Below are 25652 nucleotides of genomic sequence, written 5' to 3' on the forward strand. Positions count from 1 at the left end.
GCCTGCTGAGCTCCTCAAAAGACATCCTTGAATAAATTCCAGATGAAAACATTATGATGTCAGATAGCATACACCCAAGCTTAGCAGCTACCAGGACTGTACAATACATCATTGTTCATTTTTTATTAGTACTTACTGTCCAATCTCTTCTAGAACTGGGGCGGGACAAAACAGGTATGTATCTTGCACCACCGTTGGTTTCTCATCTAAAAGTGGCCCAACAAGGAAAAATCAGTTCATACACAACACATTTCCACGACATTAGTTCTTCCATTAGCAGACAGAAGGAGTTAGCCTCTAATAGCCATGCCCTGTGCCCTGTGTAGGTTAATTCGTGGGTTTGGTCATTACTTCTAGAGGAACATCTTCTCCAAGAGGTCTTCCCTGACTAAACCGTTATTCCCTCTTCTCTCATTCGGTTTTTTGTCACTCAGATTTGCTCCCTTTATTCACTCAGCCCACAGCATTTATGTGCACATCAGAAATCTATTTCTTTATATTGATGTCTGTCTCCCCTTCTACAATAATAATAATAATAATAATGTTGGTATTTGTTAAGCGCTTACTATGTGCAGAGCACTGTTCTAAGCGCTGGGGTAGATTCAAAGTAATCAGGTTGTCCCACGTGAGGCTCACAGTCTTAATCCCCATTTTACAGATGAGGTAATTGAGACACAGAGAAGTGAAGTAACGTGCCCACAGTCACACAGCTGACAAGTGGCAGAGCTGGGATTCGAACCCATGACCTCTGACTCCCAAGCCTGTGCTCTTTCCACTGAGCCATGCTGCTTCTCATCTAAACTCACTGTAGGCAGGAATGTGCCTACTAACTCTGTTGTTATATTGTACTCTCCAAAGCACATAGTACAGTGCTTTGTAAACAGTAAGCATTCAACATATACGACTGAATGACTGACTGACAGGAATCTTTTATTCTTTGAAGTACCTCCCAAGCATTTACTATGATGCTCTGCATACAGCCTGTACTCAATAAATACCATTGTTTGATTAATATAGTGGGAACCTTGGGACACTCATCTAGCAAAAAATTATATTGATATGATAATAATAATAATTTAATAATAATAATAATAATAATAGTGGTGTTTGTTTAGCACTTACTATGCTAGGTATGGTACTAAATTCTGGGGTGGGTACAAGCAAATAGGGTTGGACACAGTCCCTGCCCCACTTGGGGCTCGCAGTCTCATTCTTCATTTTACAGATGAGGTAACTGAAGCACAGAGAAGTGAAGTGATTCGCCCAGGGTCACAAACCAGACATGTGGAGGAGCAGGGATATGTATAAATATGTACTGACTGTGTCTGCTCATGTTCACCCACGTCCTGTCTCTCTCTGACCTTCCTCCACTGGGTCCAGAAAATTAGGTTTCCAGTGAATGACATTGTTCATGATACTTATGTACTATTTCCTGCTATATTCATTCATTCATTCATTCAATCAATCATATTTAATGAGCACTAACACTGTGCAGAGCACTGTACTAAGTGCTTTGGAAAGTACAACAATAAACAGTGACATTCCCTGCCCACAACAAGCTCGAGTCTAGGGGGGGAGACGGACATCAATACGTTCTTCCTCCTGCTGTCTCTAATGAGAAGTATTTTTTGACAGTGGGTCTGTCCCTTAGATTGCAAACTCCTAGACGGCAGACCCATTGGTTCTTTCTTCTGTTGGACTCTCCCAAGAGCTCCTCAATCAATCAATCAATCACATTTATTGAGTGCTTACCGTTTGCAGGGCACTGTATTAAGCACTTGGGAGAGTACAACACAACAATATAACAGACACATTCCCTGCCCACGACAAGCTTACAGACACTCAGACACTCAATCACACCCACTGGTTTTGAGGATGGTGAGGACAGTCTCTGTCTCTAGATCTGGGCTCTCGACATGAAATTATGATTATTACTACAACATTTGTTAAGTTACTATGAGTCAAGAACCGTTCTAAACACTGAGGTAGGTACAATAAGTTAATCAGGTTGCACACAGGCCCTGTCCCAAATAGGGCTCACAGTCTGAATAAGATATATATTTGTTCCGGAAAATAGATCTCCAAAAACTTGCTGAAATCAGTCTCCACCACAGGAGGGTGGAATTTGTGGATTGAGCTTTTCAAATTTAATTTTGCTCTTCTTCTTCAGAATGAAAAGCAGTGCGCCCTAGTGGGAAGAGCATTGGCCTGGATCTAATCCGATCAAGGGATCTGCCACTTGCTTGCTGTGTGACCTTGGGTGAGTCACTTAACTTCTCTGTACTTCAGTTACCTCATCTGTAAAATGGGGATTAAGACCGTGAGTCCCATGTCGGCCAGGGACTGTATCCGACCTGATTATCTCGTAACTACTCCAGGGCTTAGTACAGTGCCTGGAACTTAGGAAGCCGTTTAACAAATACCATCACAAAAATGACAGCCAGGAAGGCAGCTAATGGACATCTTAGAAACAATATGCAACTCAACCCGGAAGTTAGACCATTTGAACTGACTTTAGTCCAAGTTGCCACAGGGAAAGAGCTTTGTTCTCTGGGTTTCCAACTAAGGAGTTCAAATTACTTGTAAAGCACTGATAGGGGAAAGGGAGGAAGCTCAGCAGACTAATTCACTGTCTGAAAACCAAAGTGCTGACAGCATCAACAGAGGGATATTTTTTCCTCTGATTGAGGCATGAACCCAGATCTCAGTCATTCATCTTGATTTTCCTCCAGATTTAGGGGGAGCAGAGGGCTGAAGATCTATGAAGGGACACTCCAAAGACATCCCCAGGGGGATGGAAATGCATCTTTCTCAATCAATCAATTAATTAATTAATGGGATTTAATGACCCCTTACTGTGTACAGCTCACCCTTCACAGTTCCCTCATCTGCAAAATGGAGATTCAATCTATTTTCCCTCCTACTTCGACTGTAAGCCCCATGTGGGACCTGATTATCTTGAATCTACCATAGCACTTATTACAGTCCTGGACAAGAGCTTAACAAATATTACAATCATTACTGTTCAATCAACCACTCAACCAACTGCATTTATTGAGCCCTTAACATGCAAAGCGTTGGAGAAGGCTTTTGTGAATATCATGGACTATCCGACAAACAAAAAATAGATTTTAGAGTAAATTAAATCAAAGTGGTTTTGCGAAGCCCAAATAACTCAACTTAGATTAGCATGTTTTGGACACATAATCAGGAGGACTAATTCTATGGAGAAGACACTAATGCTAGGAAAAGTCCAGGGAAAAGGTGGAAGAGGCAGATCGGCAGCTAGATGAAGAGAGACCATATCAGTGACTACTGAAGAACCGTTAGAAAAGTTGCGGATTATGGCAGAGGACAGGACGTTCTGGAGAAAGCATATCCATGGAGTCGCTATGAACCAGAACTGACTCGATGACACTTAATAATAATAAACTGTGTACAGAATACTGTACTAAAAGCTTGGGAGAATAAAAGATAACAGACTTATTTGACCAATTCTCTGCCCACAAGGAGCTTAAACATTATTATTATTAAGACCTTGGAAGAGTACAGTATAACAGAGTAGGCAATCACAATCCCCGCCTACAAAGAGTCCCTCTCTACACTGTAAGCTCTTTGTGAGCTGGGAGTATGTCTACCAACTCTGTTATATTGTATTCTCCCAAGTGCTTAGTACAGTGTATTGCACAGAGTAAGAGCTCAGTAAATACGATTGGTTGATTGTTAACAGACTAGGGAAGGAGACAGCTGTACATAAATTACAGCTGATAAGTAATATGGGGGTTGGGTGGGTATCAAAATGCTTGAGATTTACAGACACAAGTGCAAAGATGATGCAGAAGGGAAGGCGGGAAAATGAGGGGTTATTCAAGGAAGGCATCTTGGAGGAGAAGTGATTTAAACTGAGCTTGTAAGATAGGGAGAGTGGTGGTCTATCAATCAGTCGTATTTATGGAGCACTTATTGTGTGCAGTGCACTGTACTAAGCACTTGGGAAAATACATACAACAGAGTTAGTAGACATGTTCTCTACTCTTGATGAGCTTATGAAAGGGAGAGACTTCCAGTAGAGAGGGAGGACATTTCCCTCCTACCATTCCTTTCCAAACTCCAGGAGCATGTTATCTACACCATCGACCTCCACTTACTCTCCTCTAATTCTTTCCTTGACCCTCTCCAATCTGGCTTTCACCCCTTTCATTCCATAGCAACTGCCCTCACTATGGCCAATCCAAATTCAAATTCTTGCCAAATCCAATGGCCTCTACTCAATCCTAATCCTCCTCAACCTCTCATCTGCCTTGGCCACCGTGGACCACTTCCTTCTCCAGGAAACATCATCCAACCTTGGCTTCGCTGACACTGTCCTCTCCTGGTTCTCCTCCTCTCTGGCCATTCATTCTCTGTCTCTTGCCCCGTAAGTCCATCAAAGCTCAGTTCTGAGTCCTCTTCTATTCTCCATCTACAACTACTCCCTTGGAGAAGGAATTCTCTCCCATGGCTACCATCTCTATGGGGCTATTTCCCAAATCTATATTTCCAGCCCCGTTCTTTCTCCTTCTCTGTCCAAGTAACATCTCAAACTTAAAATGTGCCAAATAGAAATCCTTAGTTTCCATCCAAACCCTGTTCTCCCTCTGACTTTCCCATCACTGGGAAAGAGCATGGGTCTGGGAGACAGAGGACCTTAGTATTATCCTTAACTCCTCCTTCTCTTTCAACCTTTCACCAAATCCTGTTGGTTCTACCTTCATAACATCGCTAAAATCCCCCCTTTTTTCTCCATCCAAACTGCTACCACATTAATCCAATTCCTTTCCCTATCTCACCTTGATTACTTCATCAGCCTACTTGCTGACCTCCCTGCCTTCTGTCTCTCCCTACTCCAGTCCATAGGTCACTCCACTGACCAGATCATTTCTCAACAAAACTATTCAGTCTTAGTACCATGCTCTGCACACAGTTAAGCGCTCAATAAATACGATTGAAGGACGGAATAAATGAATTCAGTACACGTTTCCCCATTCCTTAATAACCTGCAGTGGTTTCCCATCCACCTCTTTATCAAAAAGAAACTCCTTTCCATCGGCTTTAAATTACTCAGTCACTTTGAACTCTCCTGTTTTACCTCACTGATTTCCTATTACAACCCAGCATGCTCAATTCACTCATCTAACATCAACTTACTCAATGCAACTCTATTTTTTTCTGATCACTTATTTGTAAAATATTTTTATAACTATTTCAATAGAATGCAAGTACCTGGTGGACAGGGAACACGTCACTCCTTGGTTTTGTACTTTCTAAGCACTTTATACCCCAAGATACCTCCAGTGGTGCAAATAAATTCAATCACCTCACCTACTACTATTCCAACAAGTAGTATCCCAATTTACTCTTGGAGAAACGGAGGCATATTTTGTCGTGAGTCCCAGAGGTTCAAAGGAAGTGAATCAACAAGGAAAACAAAAATTCTGTGATGGAAGACAAATGAGAAGAAGTCTTGAAGGGACACTGAGGAAAATACAGTTTATTTGGCATCAGCCAGGATGAAGCACAGATGAAGCTTGTGTGGGCAGGATTCCTTTCCTTAAGATCTTTCCTACCTCACCCAGCTCTGACAGAAACTTGTCAGCTGTGGAGCCTTCTCCACAAGGCTGTTGCAAAGGATAGCACTCGGGCACTGAGAGAGACAGACGGAGAGGCGGAGAAGTAGAGTGAAAGGTAGAGTGGGGAGAAGGAGAGAGAAGTACAGAGATTGGGGGAGTGGAAAAGGGATGGGGAGAGAGGGAGGAAGGGAACAGAAGAGGGGAGAAAAGGAGAGGGAGAGAGAAAGGAAGAGGGAGTGAGAGGTAGAGAGGAGGAGGGAGAGAGAGGGAGGGAAAGGGAGAAAGAGAGGGAGAGAGAGATTAGAAAATCAGCTATGGGCAGACAGGCACTCCATCCCCTTGTCCCCTCCTACTTCACTTCGCTTCTCGCCTACAACCCAGCCCACATAGTTTGATCCTGTGGTGCTAACCTTCTCACTGTGCCTCAATCTCGCCTGTTTTGCCACCAACCCCTGGCCCATGTACTGCCTCTGGCCTGGAATACTCTCCCTTCTCAAATTCACCAGACAATTACTCTCCCCTCGCTTTACTTTACTGAATGTACATCTCCTTCAAGAGGCCTTTCCAGACTAAGCCCCAGTTTTCCTCATCTTCCACTCCCTTCTGCGTCACCCTGACTTGCTCCCTTTGCTCCTCCCCCCTTCTCCCAGCCCCACGGCACTTATGTATATATCGATAATTTTATTTGTATTGATGTCTCTTTATTTGTATCGCTATCTGTCTCCCCCGGCTAGAATGTGAGCTATTTGTGGGCAGGAATTGTCACTATTGTTGTTTTATATTTTCCCAAGCACTTAGTACAGTGCTTTGCAGACAGTAAGGCTTTAATAAGTACGATTGAATGAGTGAATGAATGAATGAAAAACAAACTATGCTTGCAGATGGACAACTGAACCTGAAACAGACTCAGGTCCCCAAAGCTGACTAGCGGTGCATGCGCCTAAGAAGTCAGGTCAAGGGGAGGAGGGGCGATTCATGCCATCTGGTCTTCTCTGCTCTAAGAAGTGAATTTAGTTCTGAGGAAAGGGACGAAGAGTGAGTGGAGTCAGAGAGCGCTTAGATTGGCAGTCCCAAAAGCTCTGTTCAATTTCAGATGCTGTGCGAGCCCTTGGAAGCAGAAATGCTTTTCCTACACACGGTCCTTTGCCAAAAGCCCAAACTCTGACTTGGAAGGCTGCCCTCGTTGGGGGCAAGAGGAGTTCAACCTCCAGGATCTGCCCCAATTACGGCTTTACTGCTCAGTTTCCTGTTCAGAGAGGCAGTGTAAGCTAGTGGAAAGAGCACAGGACTGAGAGGCAGGAAGACCTGGGTTCTAATCCCAGTTCTTCCACTTACTTGCTGGGTCACCTTGGCAAGTTACTTCACTTCTCTGTGCCTCTGCTTCCTCATCTGTAAAATGCAGATTAAATACCTGCTCTCCTTCCCCATCAGACTGTGAACACTTTGGGGAACTGGGGCCGTGTCCAATCTGCTTATATTGTATCTACAATACAGATACAATACAGTGCTCGGCACAGGGTATTTTTTGTGGTACTTCTTAAGTGCTTATTATGTGCCAAGCACTGGTCTAAACGCTAGGGTAGCTACAAAGTAAGCTTGTTGTGGGCAGGAAATGCTTCTATTTATTGCTATATTGCACTCTCCCAAGTGCTTAGCAGACAGTAAGTGCTCAGTAAGAATGAGTGAATGAATGAATGAATGAATGAATGAATGAATGAATGAATGAATGAAAGGTTGGTTACAGTCCATGCCTCACATAGGGCTTGCAGTTCTAAAGCAAAAGGAAATAAGATTTCATCCCCATTTTACAGATGAGGAAATTGAGGCACAAGGAATAACAATAATAATAAAGGTACTTGCTAAGTTCTTATTACATGCCTAGCACTGCTCTAAGAGTTGGGGTAGATATGAGTTAGTCAGGTTGGACGCAGTCACTGTCCCACATTGGGCTCACACTTTTATCCACATTTTACAGATGAAGTACCTGAGGCCCAGAAAAGTTAACTCATTTGCCTCGGATCACACAACAGACATGTGGTGGAGCTGGGATTAGAACCCAGGTCTTCTAACTACCAGGTCCACGCTCTTTCTCCCAGGCCATGCTGCTTCCTTGGTATCTAATAAATACCACAGTGATTAGCATTACTATGTCCACTCAGAAACGACAAATTGACATGGGTAGAATGTCCACTTACTAATGGTAATGGTGTCATTGATCTTGAAGCTGCAGAGGACTTGGTCGATATTCCTTGCATGATAGAAGCCATTCCCTCGAACAACCACTTGGAAGGATTCTACAAGTAAAAAACATAGACGTATGCGTGAAAAACGACTCAGTCTTGTGGCCCATCTGAGACAACTCTTCAAGTTAACCTTCTCTAGAAGCCAGTCCTTGGGAGGAACATATAAGAAAACATTTTCTGCAGAGGTTTCTTGATTCAGCAACTTCACACCTGGCCAAGTTCTCAGAGAGGTTGAATGAAAACCAGGCCCTAGGCTTCTTGAATGGAGCATTCTGACTGGCTCACATTCATTCTGCTTTAGGATGCTATTTTTTTAGGAACACTATCCAGTCTTCTTGGGTTTATGTGAACTGTGCCTGCCTCCTTTATGTAACTTCATCAGATTCGTTATTGTTGGAAAGTGGTATATGGGGAACTTAGGGAGACGTGGATTCTCATAGCACGTGTGGAGAACAAACAATCTGGATATTTCAGATGGCTTCAGATTTTTTTCATTTTGAGCTCTGTTATATTTATGATGGATCTTTTCCCTTGTTAAAAAAACAGAAAAAACAACAAGAAATTTTTTTTTAACTGCCAGGCTTATCCAAAATCTACTATTGCTATAATGTGAACGCTTTAAATTGATTCCTTGAAAGCAGACTATTAAGCAAAAAAGTGCTAAATGAAATCTAGTTTTCTCATAAGAAAGAATGTATAATGCATTAAAGTATCCCTGATCCAAACTATTTCTACCCAGAGCAATAAGAACATACTCAAAACAATGATAGCAATAGTTACATGATCAAATATCAACAAATTTACACTGAAAATAAAATGATTTGAATTGGAATTTTTGTGTACTTCTGTCAATATACAGCTTCATTTTCCAAGTGCTAGTTGTTACATCCTACTCCCCATTAATTTGAAATTGGTTTTAATCAATTTACTACTGCTACTACTAATAATGATGATGGTATTTGTTAAGCACTTACTACATGTCAGGCACTGTACTATGCGCTGGGGTGGATACAAGCAAATCAGGTTGGACACAGTCCCTGTTCCATGTGGGGCTCACAGTCTCAATCCTAATTTTACATATGAGGGAGCTAAGGTACAGAGAAGTGAAGTGACTTGCTCAAGATCACACAACCGACCATTAGCGCCTTATCTCCCTCCTACCCTTAATTTCCAAACTCTCAGGGTGAATCGTCTACACTCGCTGCCTTCAATTCCTCAACTCCAACTCTCTCCTGGACCACCTCCAATCTGGCTTCTGTCCCCTCCACTCCACCGAAACTGCCCTCTCAAAGGTCAACAGTGATCTCCTTCTCGCCAAATCGAATGGCTCCTACTCTATTCTAATCTTCCTCAACCTGTCAACTGCCTTGGACACTGTCGACCATCCCCTTCTCCTCAACACATTATCCACCCTTGGCTTCACTGACCATCCTCTCCTGGCTCTCTTATCTCTTGGACCATTCATTCTCAGTCTCCTTCATGGGCTCCTCCTTCTCCTCCCATCCCCCTAACTTTAGGGGCTCCTCAAGGGCCAGTTCTTGGTCCCCTTCTGTTCTCCATCTACACTCACTCCCTTAGTGAACTCATTCACTCCCATGGCTTCAACTATCACCTCTACGCAGACGATACCTAAATCTACATCTCCTCCCCTGTTCTCCCTCCCTCCAGGCTTGTGTCTCCTCCTGCCTTCAGGACATCTCTACCTGATGTCTACCCACCACCTAAAACTCAACATGTCTAAGACTGAGCTCCTTATCTTCCCTCCCAAACCCTTTCCTCGCCCTGACTTTCCCATCACTGTGGACGGCATGACCATCCTTCCCCTGTCACAAAACCGCGACCTTGGGGTCATCCTTGGCTCAGCTGTCTCATTCACCCCACACAATCAATCCTTCACCAGAACCCGCCAGTTTCACCTTCACAGCATCGCCAAGATCCGCCCTTTCCTCTCCATCCAAACCACTACCTCATTGGTACAATTTCTCATGATATCCCAACTGGATTACTGCATCAGCATGTTTTCTGATCTCCCATCCTCCTGTCTCTTCCGCTTCAGTCTACCCTTACTCTGCTGCCCGGATTAACTTTCTACAGATTCGCTCTGGGCATGTCACCCCCCTCCTCAAAAATCTCCTGTGGTTGCCTATCAACCTCCGTATCAAGAAAAAATGCCTCACTATTGGCTTCAAAGCTTTCCATCACCTTGACCCTCCTATCTCACTTCCCTTCACTTCTTCTACAGCCCAGCCTGCACACTCTGCTCCTCTGCTGCTAACCTCCTCATTGTGCCTCCTTCTCGCCTGCCCTGTTGTCAACCCCTGGCCCACGTCCTACCTCTGGCCTGGAATGCCCTCCCTCCTCATATCGGCCAAACTAACTCTCTTCCCCTCTTTAAAGCCCTACTGAGAGCTCACCTCCTCCAGGAGGCCTTCCCAGACTGAGCCCCCCGTTTCCTCTGCTCCTCCTCCCCTCCCCCTCGCCTCGACTCCCTTCCTCTGCTCTACTCCCTTCCCTGAACCACAGCCCTTGTGTATATTGGTATGTATTTATTATTCTATTTATTTTATTAATGATGTATATTTACCTATGGTTCCATTTATCTATTTTGATGCTATTGATGCCTGCCTACTTCTTTTGTTTTGTTGTCTGTCTTCCCCTTCTGTGAGCCCATTCTTACAGAGATTACAGAGAAGCAGTTTGGCTCAGTGGAAAGAGCCCGGGCTTGGGAGTCAGAGGTCATGGGTTCGAATCCCGGCTCTGCCGTTTGTCAGCTGTGTGACTGTGGGCAAGTCACTTAACTTCTCTGTGCCTCAGTTACCTCATCTGTAAAATGGGGATTAACTGTGAGCCTCACATGGGACAACCTGATTACCTTGTATCCACCTCCAGCGCTTAGAACAGTGCTCTGCACAAAATAAGCACTTAATAAATAACAATATTATTATTATTCTTGGGTAGGGATTGTCTCTGTCTGTAGCCGAACTGTACTTTCCAAGTGCTTAGTACAGTGCTCTGCACACAGTAAGTGCTCAATAATACGACTGAATGAATGAACAGACAAGTGATGGAGCTGGGATTAGAACCCATGACATTCTGACTCCCAGGCCGGGGTTCTATTCACTACGCCACACTGCTTCTTTCCTAAGTGGGCAGGGAATGTGTCTACCAACTCTTTTATATTCTCTCAGGCACTCAGTATGGTACTTTGCACATAGTAAGTGCTCAATAAATATGATTGGCTGATTGACTGATTAGCAGTAGCAGTGTTTATTAATAGTGACCTATGTCCAAAGCACTGTCCTAAAGGCTAGGAAAGGAATCATATTTGAGATACAGACAGTCCCTGACCCCACCAAAAGACTCACAATCTAAGAATGAGGGGGAGATGGGTGGGGGAGTTTGGCAACAACTGTATAAAAAGGAAGGGAAATGCTTAAGCCAGGGGAAACTTTGCAGATGTTATTATAAAGGAGTGGAGCACTGTAATACCAGCATTAAAATTCAATAGTGATCTAGCAAAAGATTAATGAAGACCTCTGTATAAATGTGATTCACAGGAATCAGAGTTCTGCCTACTCACTCTTCCATTGATATGATCACGGATCCTGGATTTGGAAAAGCCTGAAAAATATCTGAAATGCTGTAGCTCAAAGAAAAAGAGAAAAGAGATGAAGTCTATCTTCCCCATTTCATGGAAAACCCTTTGAGAGCCAAAAAGTGGCCTTTGGCTTCTGTTGTACTCTCCCAAACCGTACACTATTCCGCAAACAATAGGCGCTCAATAAATGACACTGTTAGATTAATTTTCAAAATGTCTTTTTCAAACAAGAGGAGCTGGGTTTTCTTAAATGGATTCTCTGACCAAATGAAGGTAATATGTTCAGCATCCTCTACAGTCATGGGTAATTTAGTCCTCCACCAAAATCATTAGAATGTTTTATTTCTTTGGGGTGGGGTAAGGAGGCACTAACTGAAGTATTATATTTTTTGAATACTTGCCTCAACTATCCACTTCACTTTGCCACCCTTGAATGAAAGCCCAATTTTTAAAACTTCTCACTAATGTTTTTTTGAATCAGTAGCCTTAAGATAATGCATGAGAATTGCCAAGGCCATTTCCAATAGTACTATTATTCATCATGAGTTAAATGCAGTAAGTGTTCCACGATGGATTGGCACATTTTGCACTACGACATGTTAATCAGGAGAAATCCTTCACGATGACTCGATAAACAAGAGATTTATATCGACTCTTGACTGATTGTCTTCATAGTTTAAATTACAACATTACCTAATCATGCGACTAGAGCTGCCAGAGAAGAAGGAGACAGGACTTTCGGTCAATCATATTTAATGAGCGCTTACTGTGTGCACAGCACTCTATTAAGAGCTGGGAGAGTACAATATAACAATAAATGGACAGATTCGCTGCCCACAATGAGCTTATGTTCTAGAGGGGTAGACAGACATGGATATAAATAAATACATTAGAGATATGTACATAAGTGCTGTGGGCCTGGGAGGGGGGATGAATGAAAGGAGCCAATCAGAAGGGAATGGGAGAAGAGGAAAGGAGGGCTTTATCCTTTCCCCTGGAGATGACCCCTCCTGGCAGGGGTCGGGGGGCAGAGTTTACATGGGGATGGGATGCGTGTGGACTGTGGAAGTGGGAAGTGGACCAGGGGGAGGGTGGAAGCAAACTAAGGCGTCTCCTCAGAAGGCATCATGCCTACTTGGGGCAATTCTCTCCCCTTGCCCCGGCGGGGTTGTCGCCTCTCCAGGAGAGGGAGAGGAGGCAGAGGGGTGGTATGGGTGAAGGGAGATATTTCTAGTTTCCTCTCCTAGACCAGGACTAAGGTACCAGGCTGGCGATGAATTGCATCATGTTAATGGCAGATGCCAATCATAGAGATCCAGAGCCATGTTGGGTTGTAGTTCAACCCCTTCTGCTATGGATTAGTTGATCTGAAAGGACAGCCAGAGACCTTTATAATCCTATCAGATGCCTTTTATGCAAATCACCCCCTACTGGGTACCCATGAAGTAATGGAGGGCTTCTTTCTCATAACAGGAAAACAAAACATTTGCTGAAGGCAAAAGGCTCTCCACTCTCCCTTGGATCCATCTGAGACTATCATCCCTAGTCAGAAGACTTAATCCTCTAACTATCCATCTCCCTGAAACCACAGAGTGCCGACAACAGGAAGAATACTGTAGGGGGCATGGGAAGAAGTGATATGTGCCGAAAGAGCACTGATACAGGGAAACGTTTTTACATGATCCATTTCCTTGGCAATTAGACACTGAATGTCCATCTCAGTTCAACGCTGTAGAAACAGTCTATGCCAGTTGGTTCAATGTTTTATTCAAAATCTCATCCTGCAATACAGCTCACCAACAATGCCCTGATTGTCCAATTTTAGTAATGGAACTAACTGACGTTACACTAGGCTCTGTATTTGCAGTACTGTAAGAAGAGTGTGATCAGTCATTTAGAGGAACCTTTTCACTACACTGACTTGTTCAAGCTTTATCCCTGACTTGAATTGACTCTCACAGAAAGCTCATTTCATATTTACTTGTCATAAAAATATGACATTTGTTAAGGGCTTACTCTATGCCAAGCCCCGTGCTAAGCACTAGGATAGGTACGATACAATAAGCTCAGACGTAGTCCCTGCCTCACATGGGGCCACAATCCAATAAGGAGAGAAAACAGTCTTTTAATCCATATTTTTTAGATGAGGAAATTGAGGCCCAGAGTAGTTAAGTAACTTGCCCAAAGTCACACAGCAGGCAAATGGTGGAGTCAATACTATAACCTAATCTTTTGGTCTTTCCACTAGGCCACGTTCCTTCTCAATCCATAAACAAGTGTGCACTAGACTGTGGGCAGGGGTTATGTCTACCACCTCTAATCTCTCATCAATCATATTTGAGAGCTGTTTACAGAGCACCATACTAAGCACTTAGGAGAGTGCAGTGTAACAATATAATAGAGTTGGTAGATATATTCCCTGTATCGGGCTCTCCCAAGTCCTTAGTGCAGTATTCTGCACACAGTAAGCACTCAGACTGGAATGTTCTCCCTCCTCAAATCCAACAAATCCAAATCCAACTCTCGCTTCCTTCAAAGTCTTATTGAAGGCTCATTTCTTCCAATTGGTCTTCCCTTATTAAGCCCTCTTTTCCTTTTCTTCAACTCCCTTCTGTGTCTCTGTGACTTGCTCCCTTTATTCATTCCCCCTCCTAGCCCCACAGCACTTAACACGCATATTTATTTGGATTAATATCTGTCTCCCTCTCGAGACTGTAAGCTCGCTGTGGGCAGGGAATGTGTCTTTTTATTGTTATATTGTACTCTCCCAAGTGCTAAGTAGTAATTATAATAATAATAATTATGGCATTTGTTAAGCGCTATGCTCCAGGCACTGTACTGAGAACTGGGGTAGATACAAGCAAATCGGGTTGGACACAGACCTTGTCCCATGTGGGGCTCACAGTCTCAATCCTCATTTTATAGAGGAGGTAACCAAGGACCAGAAGTAAAGTGACTTGCCCACGGTCACATAGTAGACAAGTGGCGGAGCCGGCATTAGAACCCATAAACTTCTGACTCCCAGGCCCAGGCTCTATCCACCAGGCCATGCTGCTTCCAAGCACAGTGCCCTGCACACAGTAAGTGCTCGATAAATACAACTGAATGAACAAAAGGGTAAATAATTACCACTGATTGATTGATAGTTGGAAGGGCCAAAGCTCTTAAAATAATTAGACCTGGCTTATTGGGTTCTCTATTCAAGGAAGGATTTGCAGTCCAGATTCAATTCCCCCTGGTTGCCAATGTATAGAGGGTGATGTGTTCAATGCCTGGATCATATTGGCAGTGTTTTCTCCAGTGTTCTCCTTTCCTCACCCCTCTCTTTTCTCTGGCATTTTCCAGATTTAGTCTAAGCCCTTCCAGGAGATATGTGCAGCGCACTATGCTAAGCAAGTGGGAGAGTACAAGGCAACAGAATTAGCAGACACGTTCCTTGCCCCAAACGAGTTTATGGTCTAGATTTGGTCCAAGATTTTAGCAGATGAGTCAAAATACATTTGAAGATTGTATGCCCAATCAATCAGTGGTATTTACTGAGTGCTTACTGTGTACAGAGCACTGTATTAGAATCCGGATTAGAATCCAGGCTCTTCTGACTCCCAGGCTTGTGTCTATCCATTTGACAACACTGCTTCTAAGTACAAGAAGAGAGAGGGATGGGGGCAATAGGGGCCTGGAGCAGGCAGGTTTAGGATGCTACTGATGTCTAGCCACTTTATCTCTCCTTCCTCTCATAAATCCACCTTTTGCTGTCACTCTAACCTGGCCTGTTATTCCAGGAGAAAGGGGAAATGGCCCTCCACCATCTAACTGTGAGATTCCTTTCCTATTCTCCACCTACACCCTCACCTCATTCACTCCCACAGCTTCAACTACCATCTTGAAGTAGACGAATCCAAAATCTACTTCTTCAGCCTTGATCTCTCACCTTCTCTGCAGTCTTGCATCACCCCCAGACTGTAAGCTCATTGTGGGCTGGGAATGTGCCTACCAACTCTCTTATATTTGTTATAGTGTACTCTCCCAAGTTCTTAGTGCACTGCTCTGCACACAGTAAGTGCTCAATAAACACAATTGATTGATTAATTGATTTCCTGCTTCCTTCAGGACATCTCTACTTGGATATCCTGCTGACACCTCAAATTTCCAAAACAGAACTCATCTACCCACACAAACCCTGTCCTCTTTCTGTCTTTACCCCCATTGTACACAACATCACTCTCCTCCTCGTTTCACAAGCCAGTCACCTTGGCATTATCCTCCACTCCTCTCATTCATCACACATATTCGTTCTGTCACCAAATCCTGTCGGTTTGACCTTCGCAACATCTCTAAAACCCACCCTTTCTTCTCCATCCAATTTGCTACCACTTTAATCTCAGCACTTATTCTAGCACCTATTATATTTGACCTTGATTACCTCCTCAGCCTCTTCACTGACCTCCTGTCTCTCCCCATTCCAGCCCTTACTTCACTCTGCTGCTCAGATCATTTTTCTTAAAAAAACAAAAAACAAACATGCAGGACATGTCTCCCCACTCCTCAAGAACCTCCGGTGTTTTTTCGTCCACCTGTGCATCAGAGAGAAACTCTTTACCATCAGCTTTAAAGTACTCAATCCACTAGCCCCCCCGACCCTATCTCACTAATTTCATTCCTTCAATCGTATTTATTGAGCACCTACTGTGTGCAGAGCACTGTACTAAGCGCTTTCCAGATTATACACTTCTCTCTAATTCTATCCTGCTAGGTGTGCCTCAATCTCGCCTATCTCGTCCACTTCTTCCCTCTGACCTGGGACTCCCTGTCTCTTCATAATAATAATAACAATCATAATAAATTATGGTATTTGCTGAGCACTTACTAGGTGCCGGACACTGTACTGTACACAGCATTAGCTCAATAAATACCACTGATTGCTTGGGAGAGGACAATATAGCAGAATTGGTAGACAAGTTCCCTGCCCACCATGCACTTACAGTCTAATGGGCACTTGCTACTCCAAAATGACCCCATCCCCCACAAGATACCGATGATCAATATGGAATCATTTCTTTCCGTTCATATGCAAGTGTGTGGTTGTGGGTGTGTGTAGCATCCCTCCCTCAGCCTCTGATTCCTCAACCCTCCCTCCCACCACCAACTAACTCCTAAAGTTCTCCCTGCTTCCAGCCTATCCCTTCACCAGTCCACACTCTGCTCCGCTGCCCGACTCAATTTCTGGTCCATCGTTTTGCACATGTCTCCCCCTCCTTAAACACCTCTGGTGGCTGTGCATTCCTCTCAGCATCAAGCTGAAACTCCAGACTATTATCTTTAAAGTGCTCAATCAAACATTTCCTTCTTAATAACCGTAATGCCAGAGAGGCAGCATGGTCTAGTGGATAGAGCATGGGCCTAGGAGTCACAAAGATAAGAGTTCTAATCCCGGCTCCTCTACTTTTCCGCTGTTTGGGGAAGCAATTTAACATCTTTGTGTCTCAGTTACCTCATCTGAAAACGGGGATTAAGACAGAGAGCCCCATGCAGGACAAGGACTGTGACCAACATAATAAGCTTGTATCTACCCCAGCGCTTAGCACAATGTAAGCTCTTAATAAATGCCATTAAAAAATAAAAATACTATGAGCCAAGCACTCTTCTAAGCCCTGGGGTAAGTACAAAACAATTAGGTCACATGCACACTCCCTGTCACTTCTAGTGCTCAATCTCAAGAGGTGGTATTTCATTCCCATTTAATTGGTGAGGAAACTGATAACTTTACTAACTCACCCAAGATCATACTGCAAGCAAGTGGTGGTTATGGGATTTGAATCCAGGTCTCCTGGATCCCAGGCCAGTGCTTTTTCCACTAAGGCCAGGCTGCTTCTCCCCCTAATCATCCGCACTCTTTTCCCACTCAACCCAGCTCACCCATTATGCTCCTTTTAAGACAACCCACTAGCTGAATCTCACTCTCATCTCTCTCCCTGCTGACTTGCTCACAGCCTCTCTCCTGCTGCAACTCTCTCGCCCCCTCATATTCAGTGGACCACTACACTCCTCATTTTCAAAACCCTTCTGAAATTGCATCTCCTCCTAGAGGCCTAATTAATTTTTCCTTCCCTTCCCCCAACTGCCAGGATTTCCATGTCACATACTCACTAAGGTGGCGTAGTGGATAGAGTAGCGGCCTGGGAGTCAGAAGGTTGTGGGTGTTAACCTAGCTCTGCACTTGTTTGTTGTGTGACCTGGGGCAAGTCATTTCACATCTCTGTGCCTCAGTTACCTCATCTGTAAAATGGGGATTGAAACTGTGAGCCCTATGGGAGACAGGGACTGTGTCCAACCCGATTTGCTTGTATGCACCCCAGTGCCTAGTACAGCATCTTATACACAGTAAGTGTTTAACAAATTCATTCATTCATTCAATAGTATTTATTGAGCACTTACTTTGTGCAGAGCACTGTACTAAGCGCTTGGAATGTACAATTCGGCAACGGATAGAGACAATCCCTTACCAATGATGGGCTCACAGTCTAACAAATACCACAATTAAAATTATTCCCCCGCCAAACACTTAGTTACAACCAAAGGTAGTGCCCTTGTACATGCTTTAAATGTTCTTGCCTCCCTCACTGGTATTTCATGATGGTATCTCCCTCCCTTAGTATATTGTAAGCTTCTGGGGGGCAGGGAGCACGTTTACTAACTCTATTAAACCCTCCCATATGCTCAGTCCAATGCCCTGCTCAGAACGGATGCTCGACACATACTAATATAATAATAATAATAATGATAATACTTCTTAAGCGCTTACTAAGTCCCAAGCACTGTTCTAAGCAATGGGGTAGATAGAAGGTAATAATAATAATAATAATAATATTGGTATTTCTTAAGCGCTTACTATGTGCAGAGCACTGTGCTAAATGCTGGGGTAGATACAGGGTCATCAGGTGGTCCTACGTGAGGCTCACAGGCTTCATCTCCATTTTACAGATGAGGGAACTGAGGCAGAGAGAAGTGAAGTGACTCGCTCACAGTCACACAGCTGACAAGTGGCAGAGCCGGGATTCGAACGCATGACCTCTGACTTCCAAGCCCGGGCTCTTTCCACTGAGCCACGCTACTTCTCTAAGTACCTGAAGGTAGTCAGGTTGGACACATTCCCTTTCCCACATAGGGTTCACAGTCTTAATCCCCATTTTACAGATGAGGTAATTGAGGCCCGGAGAGGTGAAGTGACTTGCCTGGGGCCACAGAGCAGACACGGGGCAGAGCCGGAATTAGAACCCATGACCTTTTGACTCCCAGGCCCGTGCTCTATCCCCTAAGCCACGTTACCTCTGAGTGATCGATCGAAAGATTCATTTACGCAGGACGACGGGCTGCCAGAATGGTTAATCCTACTCAATTTGGGGGCCCTGGCACTGGCCTCACCCTTTTCCTCCTGAGTTACCGTCAGGCTGCACGAGGCAGCTTTTGACAAGACAAGGGAGGGGGAAAAGGTCAGCCCTGAAATCAGCGGGCAGCGCTGGGAGCGAGCCGCACGGGGCCGGGGGGCGGTGGAGCTGCTGCTGGCGAGGCAGCCTGTCGGCTCCGCTTCCGTGACTCCGCTGAGGAGCTGACGGCTCGCATCCTCACCTGGCAGCTGAAGCGGCCGCTGGAAGGCCCCGCCAGAAAGATCCTTCTCGTCACATCTGTGGACCGTGTGTAAATTCTAAGCAACGGAGCTGTCATCCAGGGGGCCAGGAGGCTCCACTGGGAGGGGACTTCGTGGCTAGGGCCAGAAGAACAGCCCCGTCTCCTCCTTCCCCCATCCCACATTGCAGATTGGAATCGTCACAATTCAGGGTGTGCCTGGGTTCAACAATCAGTCAATCAGTGGTATTTATTGAGCAGAACGCTCTACTCTCACTGTAAAAGAGTTGGTAGACATGTTCCCGCCTGCTCCTTCCCACATCACATGCTACAGATTGGAAGTGTGAGGATGAGGGGCATGTCAGACAGTGGTCAGTTAATTAATCAATCAATGGAATTTACCGAGCGCTTACTGTGTGCCGAGCACTTTACTAAGCACTTGGGAGAGTATGCTGTAACAGAGTCGGTAGACACGTTACCACCTCCTCCTTCCCACATCACACGCTTCAGATTGGTAGCAGGAGAATGCAGTGTGTTGAAGAGCGGTCAATCGATCGATTCATCGATAGTATTTATTGAGTGCCTACCTTATGCAGAGCACTGTACTAAGCACTTGGGAGAGTACAGTATGACAGAGTTGGTAGAGCTACATTCCCGTTTCCTCCTTCCCACATCACACGCTACAGATTGACAGTGTCAAAATGCCGTGCGAGTTGGACCGTCTACCATCACTGTCAATCGATGATATTTATTAAGTGCTTATTACGGAGAGGGCATTGTACTAAGCACTTAGGAGAGAACCATACAGCATAGTTGATAGACACATTCCCTGCCCACAGTGAGCTTAGAGTCTAGACGGAGAGTACGATAGAAGAGTTGGGAGACATGATCCCTCCCCACAAGGAGCTCAAACTGAATAGCAGATAAAGACATGGCCTCCCCTCAAAAAGACTACAGTCTAGGAGGCGACGCTTCCCTCTCTCTCTGCCCCCTCCACGCCCAGGACACATTCATTCATTCAATCATACTTATTGAGCGCTTACCATGTGCAGAGCACTGTACTAAGCACTTTGAGAAGTGCACATGAGCACATAAGCAGCAGCGTGGCATAGTGGCTAGAGCCCAGGACTGGGAGTCAGAAAGTCATGGCTTCTAATCCCGGCTCCGCCATTTGTCTGCTGCGGGACCTTGGGCAAGTCACTTTGCTTCTCTGTGCCTCAGTTATGTCATCTGTATAATGGGGATTGAGACTGCGAGCCCCATGTGGGACAGGGACTGTCTCCAACCCAATTTGCTTGTATCCACCCCAGGGCTTAGCAGAGTCCCTGGCACATAGTAAGCACTTAACAAACAGCAGTTATTATTATTATTATTATTATTATGGCGGAGACCTGCCCTTGCTGGTCTAGGCTCTTTGCCCAAGGGAAGCAATGTGGCTCAGGGGAAACTGCACAGGTCTGCAAGCCAGAGGATCTTGGTTCTAATCCCGGGTCTGCCCCTTGCCTGCTCTGGGACCTTGGGCAGGTCACTTCACTTTTCTTTGCCTCCATTTCCTCAACTGTAAAATGGGGATTCAAAACCTGTTCTCCCTGCTACTTAGATTATGAACTCCACGTTTGACAGGGACTGGGTATGACCTGATTAACTTGTATCTACCCCAGTGCTTAGAACAATGCTTGACACCTAGTAAGTGCTTAACCAATACTATAAGAAAAAGTCAGAGAGCAAGGAGGAGGGGGGGCCAGGATTGGGAGTGGGAGGTTGACAGAGGTAGGATCAAGCTAAAATAATAATAATGTTGGTATTTGTTAAGCGCTTACTATGTGCAGAGCACTGTTCTAAGCGCTGGGGTAGACACAGGGGAATCAGGTTGTCCCACGTGGGGCTCATAGTCTTAATCCCCATTTTCCAGATGAGGTAACTGAGGCACAGAGAAGTTAAGTGACTTGCCCACAGTCACACAGCTGATAAGTGGCAGAACTGGGATTCGATCTCATGACCTCTGACTCCAAAACCCATGCTCTTTCCACTGAGCCACGCTGCTTCTCAGCAGTAGTAATAATATTATTTATTCATGTGTATATTTATTCATAGCAGTATTTATTAAGTCAATAAATATTACTGAGCGAATGAAAGAAGTCCTTACTCTGTGAATACCAAAGGGAAAGAATAACAGGTGGGAATTAGACAAAGCAATTGTTGAGCACCCCTTTGGTGTGGTGCACTATACTAACAATCAAACAATCAATTGTATTTATTGAGCACTTACTGTATGCACAGCACTGTGCATTTGGGAAGTACAGAGAAGCAGCATGACTGAGTGGAACGAGTCCGGGCTTGGGAGTCAGAGGTCGTGGGTTCTAATCCCGGCTCTGCCACTTGTCAGCAGTGTGACCCTGGGCAAATTACTTAACCTCTCTGTGCCTCAGTTACCTCATCTGTAAAATGGGGATTATGACTGTGAGCCCCACGTGGGACAACCTGTTCACCTTGTATCTCCCCCAATGCTTAGAACAGTGCTGGGCACATAGTAAGCGCTTAACAAATACCATAATTATGACGATTATTATTACAGAATATTAAAGGCACACATTCCAAGTCAACAAAGAACTTACTCTCCACCTGAAGGCAAAGAGAAAGATATTTACTTCTACTTCTATTACTACTATTACTACTTAGTCAACTGTATTTATTGAGCACTTACTGTGTGCAGAGCACTGTACTAAGTGCTGGGGAGAGTACAATATAACAATTGTAACAGACACAATCCCTATCCACAGTGAAATTTTGGGTTTAGAGGGGGAGACAGACGTTAAAATAAATAAATAAATTCCAGATAAGTACATAAGTGCTGTGGGGCTGGAAGAGGGGATGAATAAAGGGAGCAAGTCAGGGTGACAGAAGGGAGTTGACCCAAGGGAAAAGAGGACTTAGTCAGGGAAGGCCTCTTGGAGGAATTGTGCCTTCAATAAGGCTTTGAATGAGGGAGGGTAATTGTGTAACAGATAATAATGTTGGTATTTGTTAAGCGCTTACTCTGTGCAGAGCACCGTTCTAAGCGCTGGGGTAGTTACAGGGTAATCAGGTTGTCCCACATGAGGCTCACAGTCTTAATCCCCATCTTACCGATGAGGTAACTGAGGCACAGAGAAGTTAAGTGACTTGCCCATAGTCACACAGCTTACAAGTGGCGGAGTGGGGATTCAAACCCATGACCTCTGACTCCCAAGCCCGGGCTCTTTCCACTGAGCCATGCTGTTTCTCAGATAAGAAGAGGGAGGGCATTCCAGGCCAGAGGGAGGACGTGGGTGAGAAGTTGGCGGCGAGATAAATGACTCTTACTAAAGCTACTATCACCCACGTGTAAGATATACTCTCTGTAAAGACCTGTACCACAGTTAAAGCACTCAATCAAGTACTTTCCTCTTAATAACAGTAATAACAGAGAAGCAGCATGGCCTGGTGGATAGAGCATGAGCCTGAGAGTCACAAGGATATGACCACTTGTCCACTGTTTGACCTTAAAGTTTAAAAGTCCAATTCGTGGTGACTGGCACAAATAACACAAAGAGAGCGTGAAGAAAGCAAATGTGAAAAGCATTTCATTGCTTTGAAATCCTCATTCCTTTAACATCATTGGTCTTTTGGCTATTGATATGAAAATGTTGTTGCTCCTCAGAACAGCCTCAATGGAGAGTGCTTTCACTCAGATATTTCATTTTGCTTGGGTCTCCTCTGGCAGGTTCAGAACTCATATTTCTTTCATTTCTCTGAGCTATATAAAATTTATAACCACCTGGCAAGACACATCCATCACATCCCGAAGGGACCACAGGATAGAGATCTGGCCGAACTCCACATTAGACACCAATTTCAAATGAAAACCACGTTAGACATCAATTTCATACATCTGACATCATTTCCCAGCAACTTTCAACATGCACGCCAGTTATTATTACATCAGATACACAGTCATCATGGAAACAAACACATGTGGCTGTTTGATGAACACTCCTTCATCAAGGGTCTAGTACAAAGCACCACACCAAGTGGATGCCCAATAAATTCTACTACTTCTACTGCCATTTAGCATTCTCTCTGAAACTGACTCACCTCCCGCACAGACACTGGATGGTTCCACTGCTAGGATTTCAATGCAGGATTTCTTCAGGATCTACAATCCAAAAGGAATGGGCTGTGAAATGAGTCTTGCTTCCCCCTCCGTTTACAAAAAGTGAGAAGATCCCTCCATCACTCAAGCCCCAAATCATACTCACTGAGTCAATGACGCCTCTCAAGGCATGAAAACCCCCTGTAACAGGAAACACATGATCGATGCTATCGGCGATGGTTGACAGCTGCAAGAAAAAAATATATGAAATATATGTAATATTAATATAAAATATATATTTATGATTCTCCCACTCCCTTATGCATCACCCTGACTTACTCCCTTTGTTCTCCTTCCCTCCCAGCCCCATACCACTTATGTACATATCTGCAATTTATTTATTTATATTGATATCTGTTTTCCCCACTACAATGTAAGCTTGTGGTGAGCAGGGAATGTGTCCGTTTATTGCTGAAATGTACTCCCCCAGGTGTTTAGTACAGTGCTTGGCACACAGTAAGCCCTCAATAATCATGATTGATTGAATGAATGAATGAAATATCACTGCACCCCAACCCATGTGAGTCGAGACCTATATTTTGGACAGATAAACATGCCTTGTCTCATTGATTCCTTTGGTGGTACTGCAGGCTCTGGATATTTAAATGATAGAGTGTTCAGTTTTTCGTTATTGTGATCATTGAAGAAAACTATCCAGTGTATTTACTGAGTGCTTGCTCTGTGCAGAGCATTGTACAGTCTTGGGAAATTTAAAACAGAGTTAGTAGACACAGTCCCTGTTAACAAGCTTACAGTCTTGAGGGAAAGACAAACATCAAATTAAATTATGGCTATGTACACGAGTGCTGACAGGCTAAAGGTGGGGTGAATATCAAGTGCTTCCTCTATCCCAGTTGTGGAAAATGAAAAACTCAAGGCTGAAAGTTACCTGAGTTTCATTAAAATCTTTCACTCCCACACAGTAAACGATTGCCCCGAGACTCCGGGCTCTGTCGGCCTGTGTGGAGAAGAGTATTAAGTGCAAAGCTCATGAAGGTTGTTTGGTAAAAACTAGGTCGAAATGCATTTGACAGACATGAGGGCAATGGCAAAATGGACTTACTTCCTTCTCTGCGTAATAAAATTGGTCTCTTTGCAATTCTCCATCTGTCAAGGCAATGATCACACTAGCAGTCCGAAGACCTGAACGAAGAAAAATCGGATGGTTAGGGACGTGCGTAGAAGTAAGAGGGACCCGATGACCTTCGAGAGTCACATTTCCAGACACGGCAATGGATTTGTACACTGAAACCAGGTGAAGGACTCCTCAACTCACACAATAATAATAATAATGTTGGTATTTGTTAAGCGCTTACTATGTGCCGAGCACTGTTCTAAGCGCTGGATCCTGGGGTAATCCACATCGCTCTTATCAAAATCCACATCCAATTTCTTCATTGTGTAAAGTAAAAAAAGGAAATTCATGAACATATTTGGAATCTGCATCTTTTGCTCAGCATAATTTTGGCTTAATATGCAATAGTATTTGATTAAACAGCCATCAATCAATCATATTTATTGAGCTCTTACTGTGTGCGGAGTACTGAACTTAAGAGTTTGGGATAATACACTATGACAGATTGGCAGATATGTTCCCTGCCCACAGAGAGTTAAGAATTGTATCAGTAACCAAGTTTTACAAAAGACTTCACTCTCATTCATATATTTAATCATTCAATTTTATTAATTGAGAGTTCTCTGTGTGTAAAGCACTCTACTAAGTGCTTCAGAGATAGTACTTCGGAGAGTACAATAAAACAATAAATAGACATGTTCCCTGCCCATGAGCTTAAAATCTGGGGGGTGGGGAGGGACAACAGACCGCAATACAAATAAATAAATTGAAGATATGTACATAAGTGCTGTGGGGCTGGAAGGGGGAAAGAACAAAGGGAGTAAATCAGGACAATGCAGAAGAGAGTGAGAGATGAGGAAACAGGGGGCTTAGTCTGGGAAGGCCTCTTGGAGGAGATGTGCCTTCAGTTTCTAGACTAAGCCCAGTGGGGGCAGGGATTGTCTCTCTTTAATGCTGAATTGTACTTTCCAAGCTCTGCACACAGTAAGTGCTCAATAAATATGATTGAATGAATGAATAAATCAATATGGCTTTGAAGAGGGGAGAGTCCTTATTTGTCAGATTTGAGAAGGGAGGGCAATCCAGGCCAGAGACAGGATGTGGGCTAGGGGTCGGCGGTGAGATAGGTGAGATGGAGGCACAGTGAGAAGGTTATCACTAAAGGAGCAAAGTGTGCGGGCCGGGTTGCAGAAGGAGAGTAGAGAAATGAGGTAGGAAGGGGCAAGTTGGTAGAGTGCTTTAATGTCAATGGTGAGGAGTTTTCATGTGATGCAGAAGTAGATGGGCAACCACTGGAGTGTTTTGCGGAGCAGGATAGCATGTTCTGAATGTT

At 44.2% G+C, this 25652-nt stretch overlaps 1 protein-coding gene across 1 annotated transcript in view; it reads right to left on the reverse strand.

Annotated features, from left to right (window-relative positions):
- Window positions 1–25652, reverse strand: part of ANTXRL (ANTXR like) — a 125090-nt gene that overhangs the window by 58036 nt on the left and 41402 nt on the right. Inside the window, exons 7-12 of the mRNA XM_029059895.1 lie at window positions 24308–24387; window positions 24134–24202; window positions 23351–23431; window positions 23187–23247; window positions 7805–7903; window positions 137–206 (exon numbers count right to left, since the gene is read on the reverse strand). Coding sequence (XP_028915728.1) covers window positions 137–206; window positions 7805–7903; window positions 23187–23247; window positions 23351–23431; window positions 24134–24202; window positions 24308–24387 — 460 coding nt within the window. The remainder of the gene's footprint in view (window positions 1–136; window positions 207–7804; window positions 7904–23186; window positions 23248–23350; window positions 23432–24133; window positions 24203–24307; window positions 24388–25652) is intronic.

The sequence above is a fragment of the Ornithorhynchus anatinus genome, chromosome 3 (genome assembly GCF_004115215.2).
Source record: "Ornithorhynchus anatinus isolate Pmale09 chromosome 3, mOrnAna1.pri.v4, whole genome shotgun sequence".
NCBI lineage: Eukaryota > Metazoa > Chordata > Mammalia > Monotremata > Ornithorhynchidae > Ornithorhynchus > Ornithorhynchus anatinus.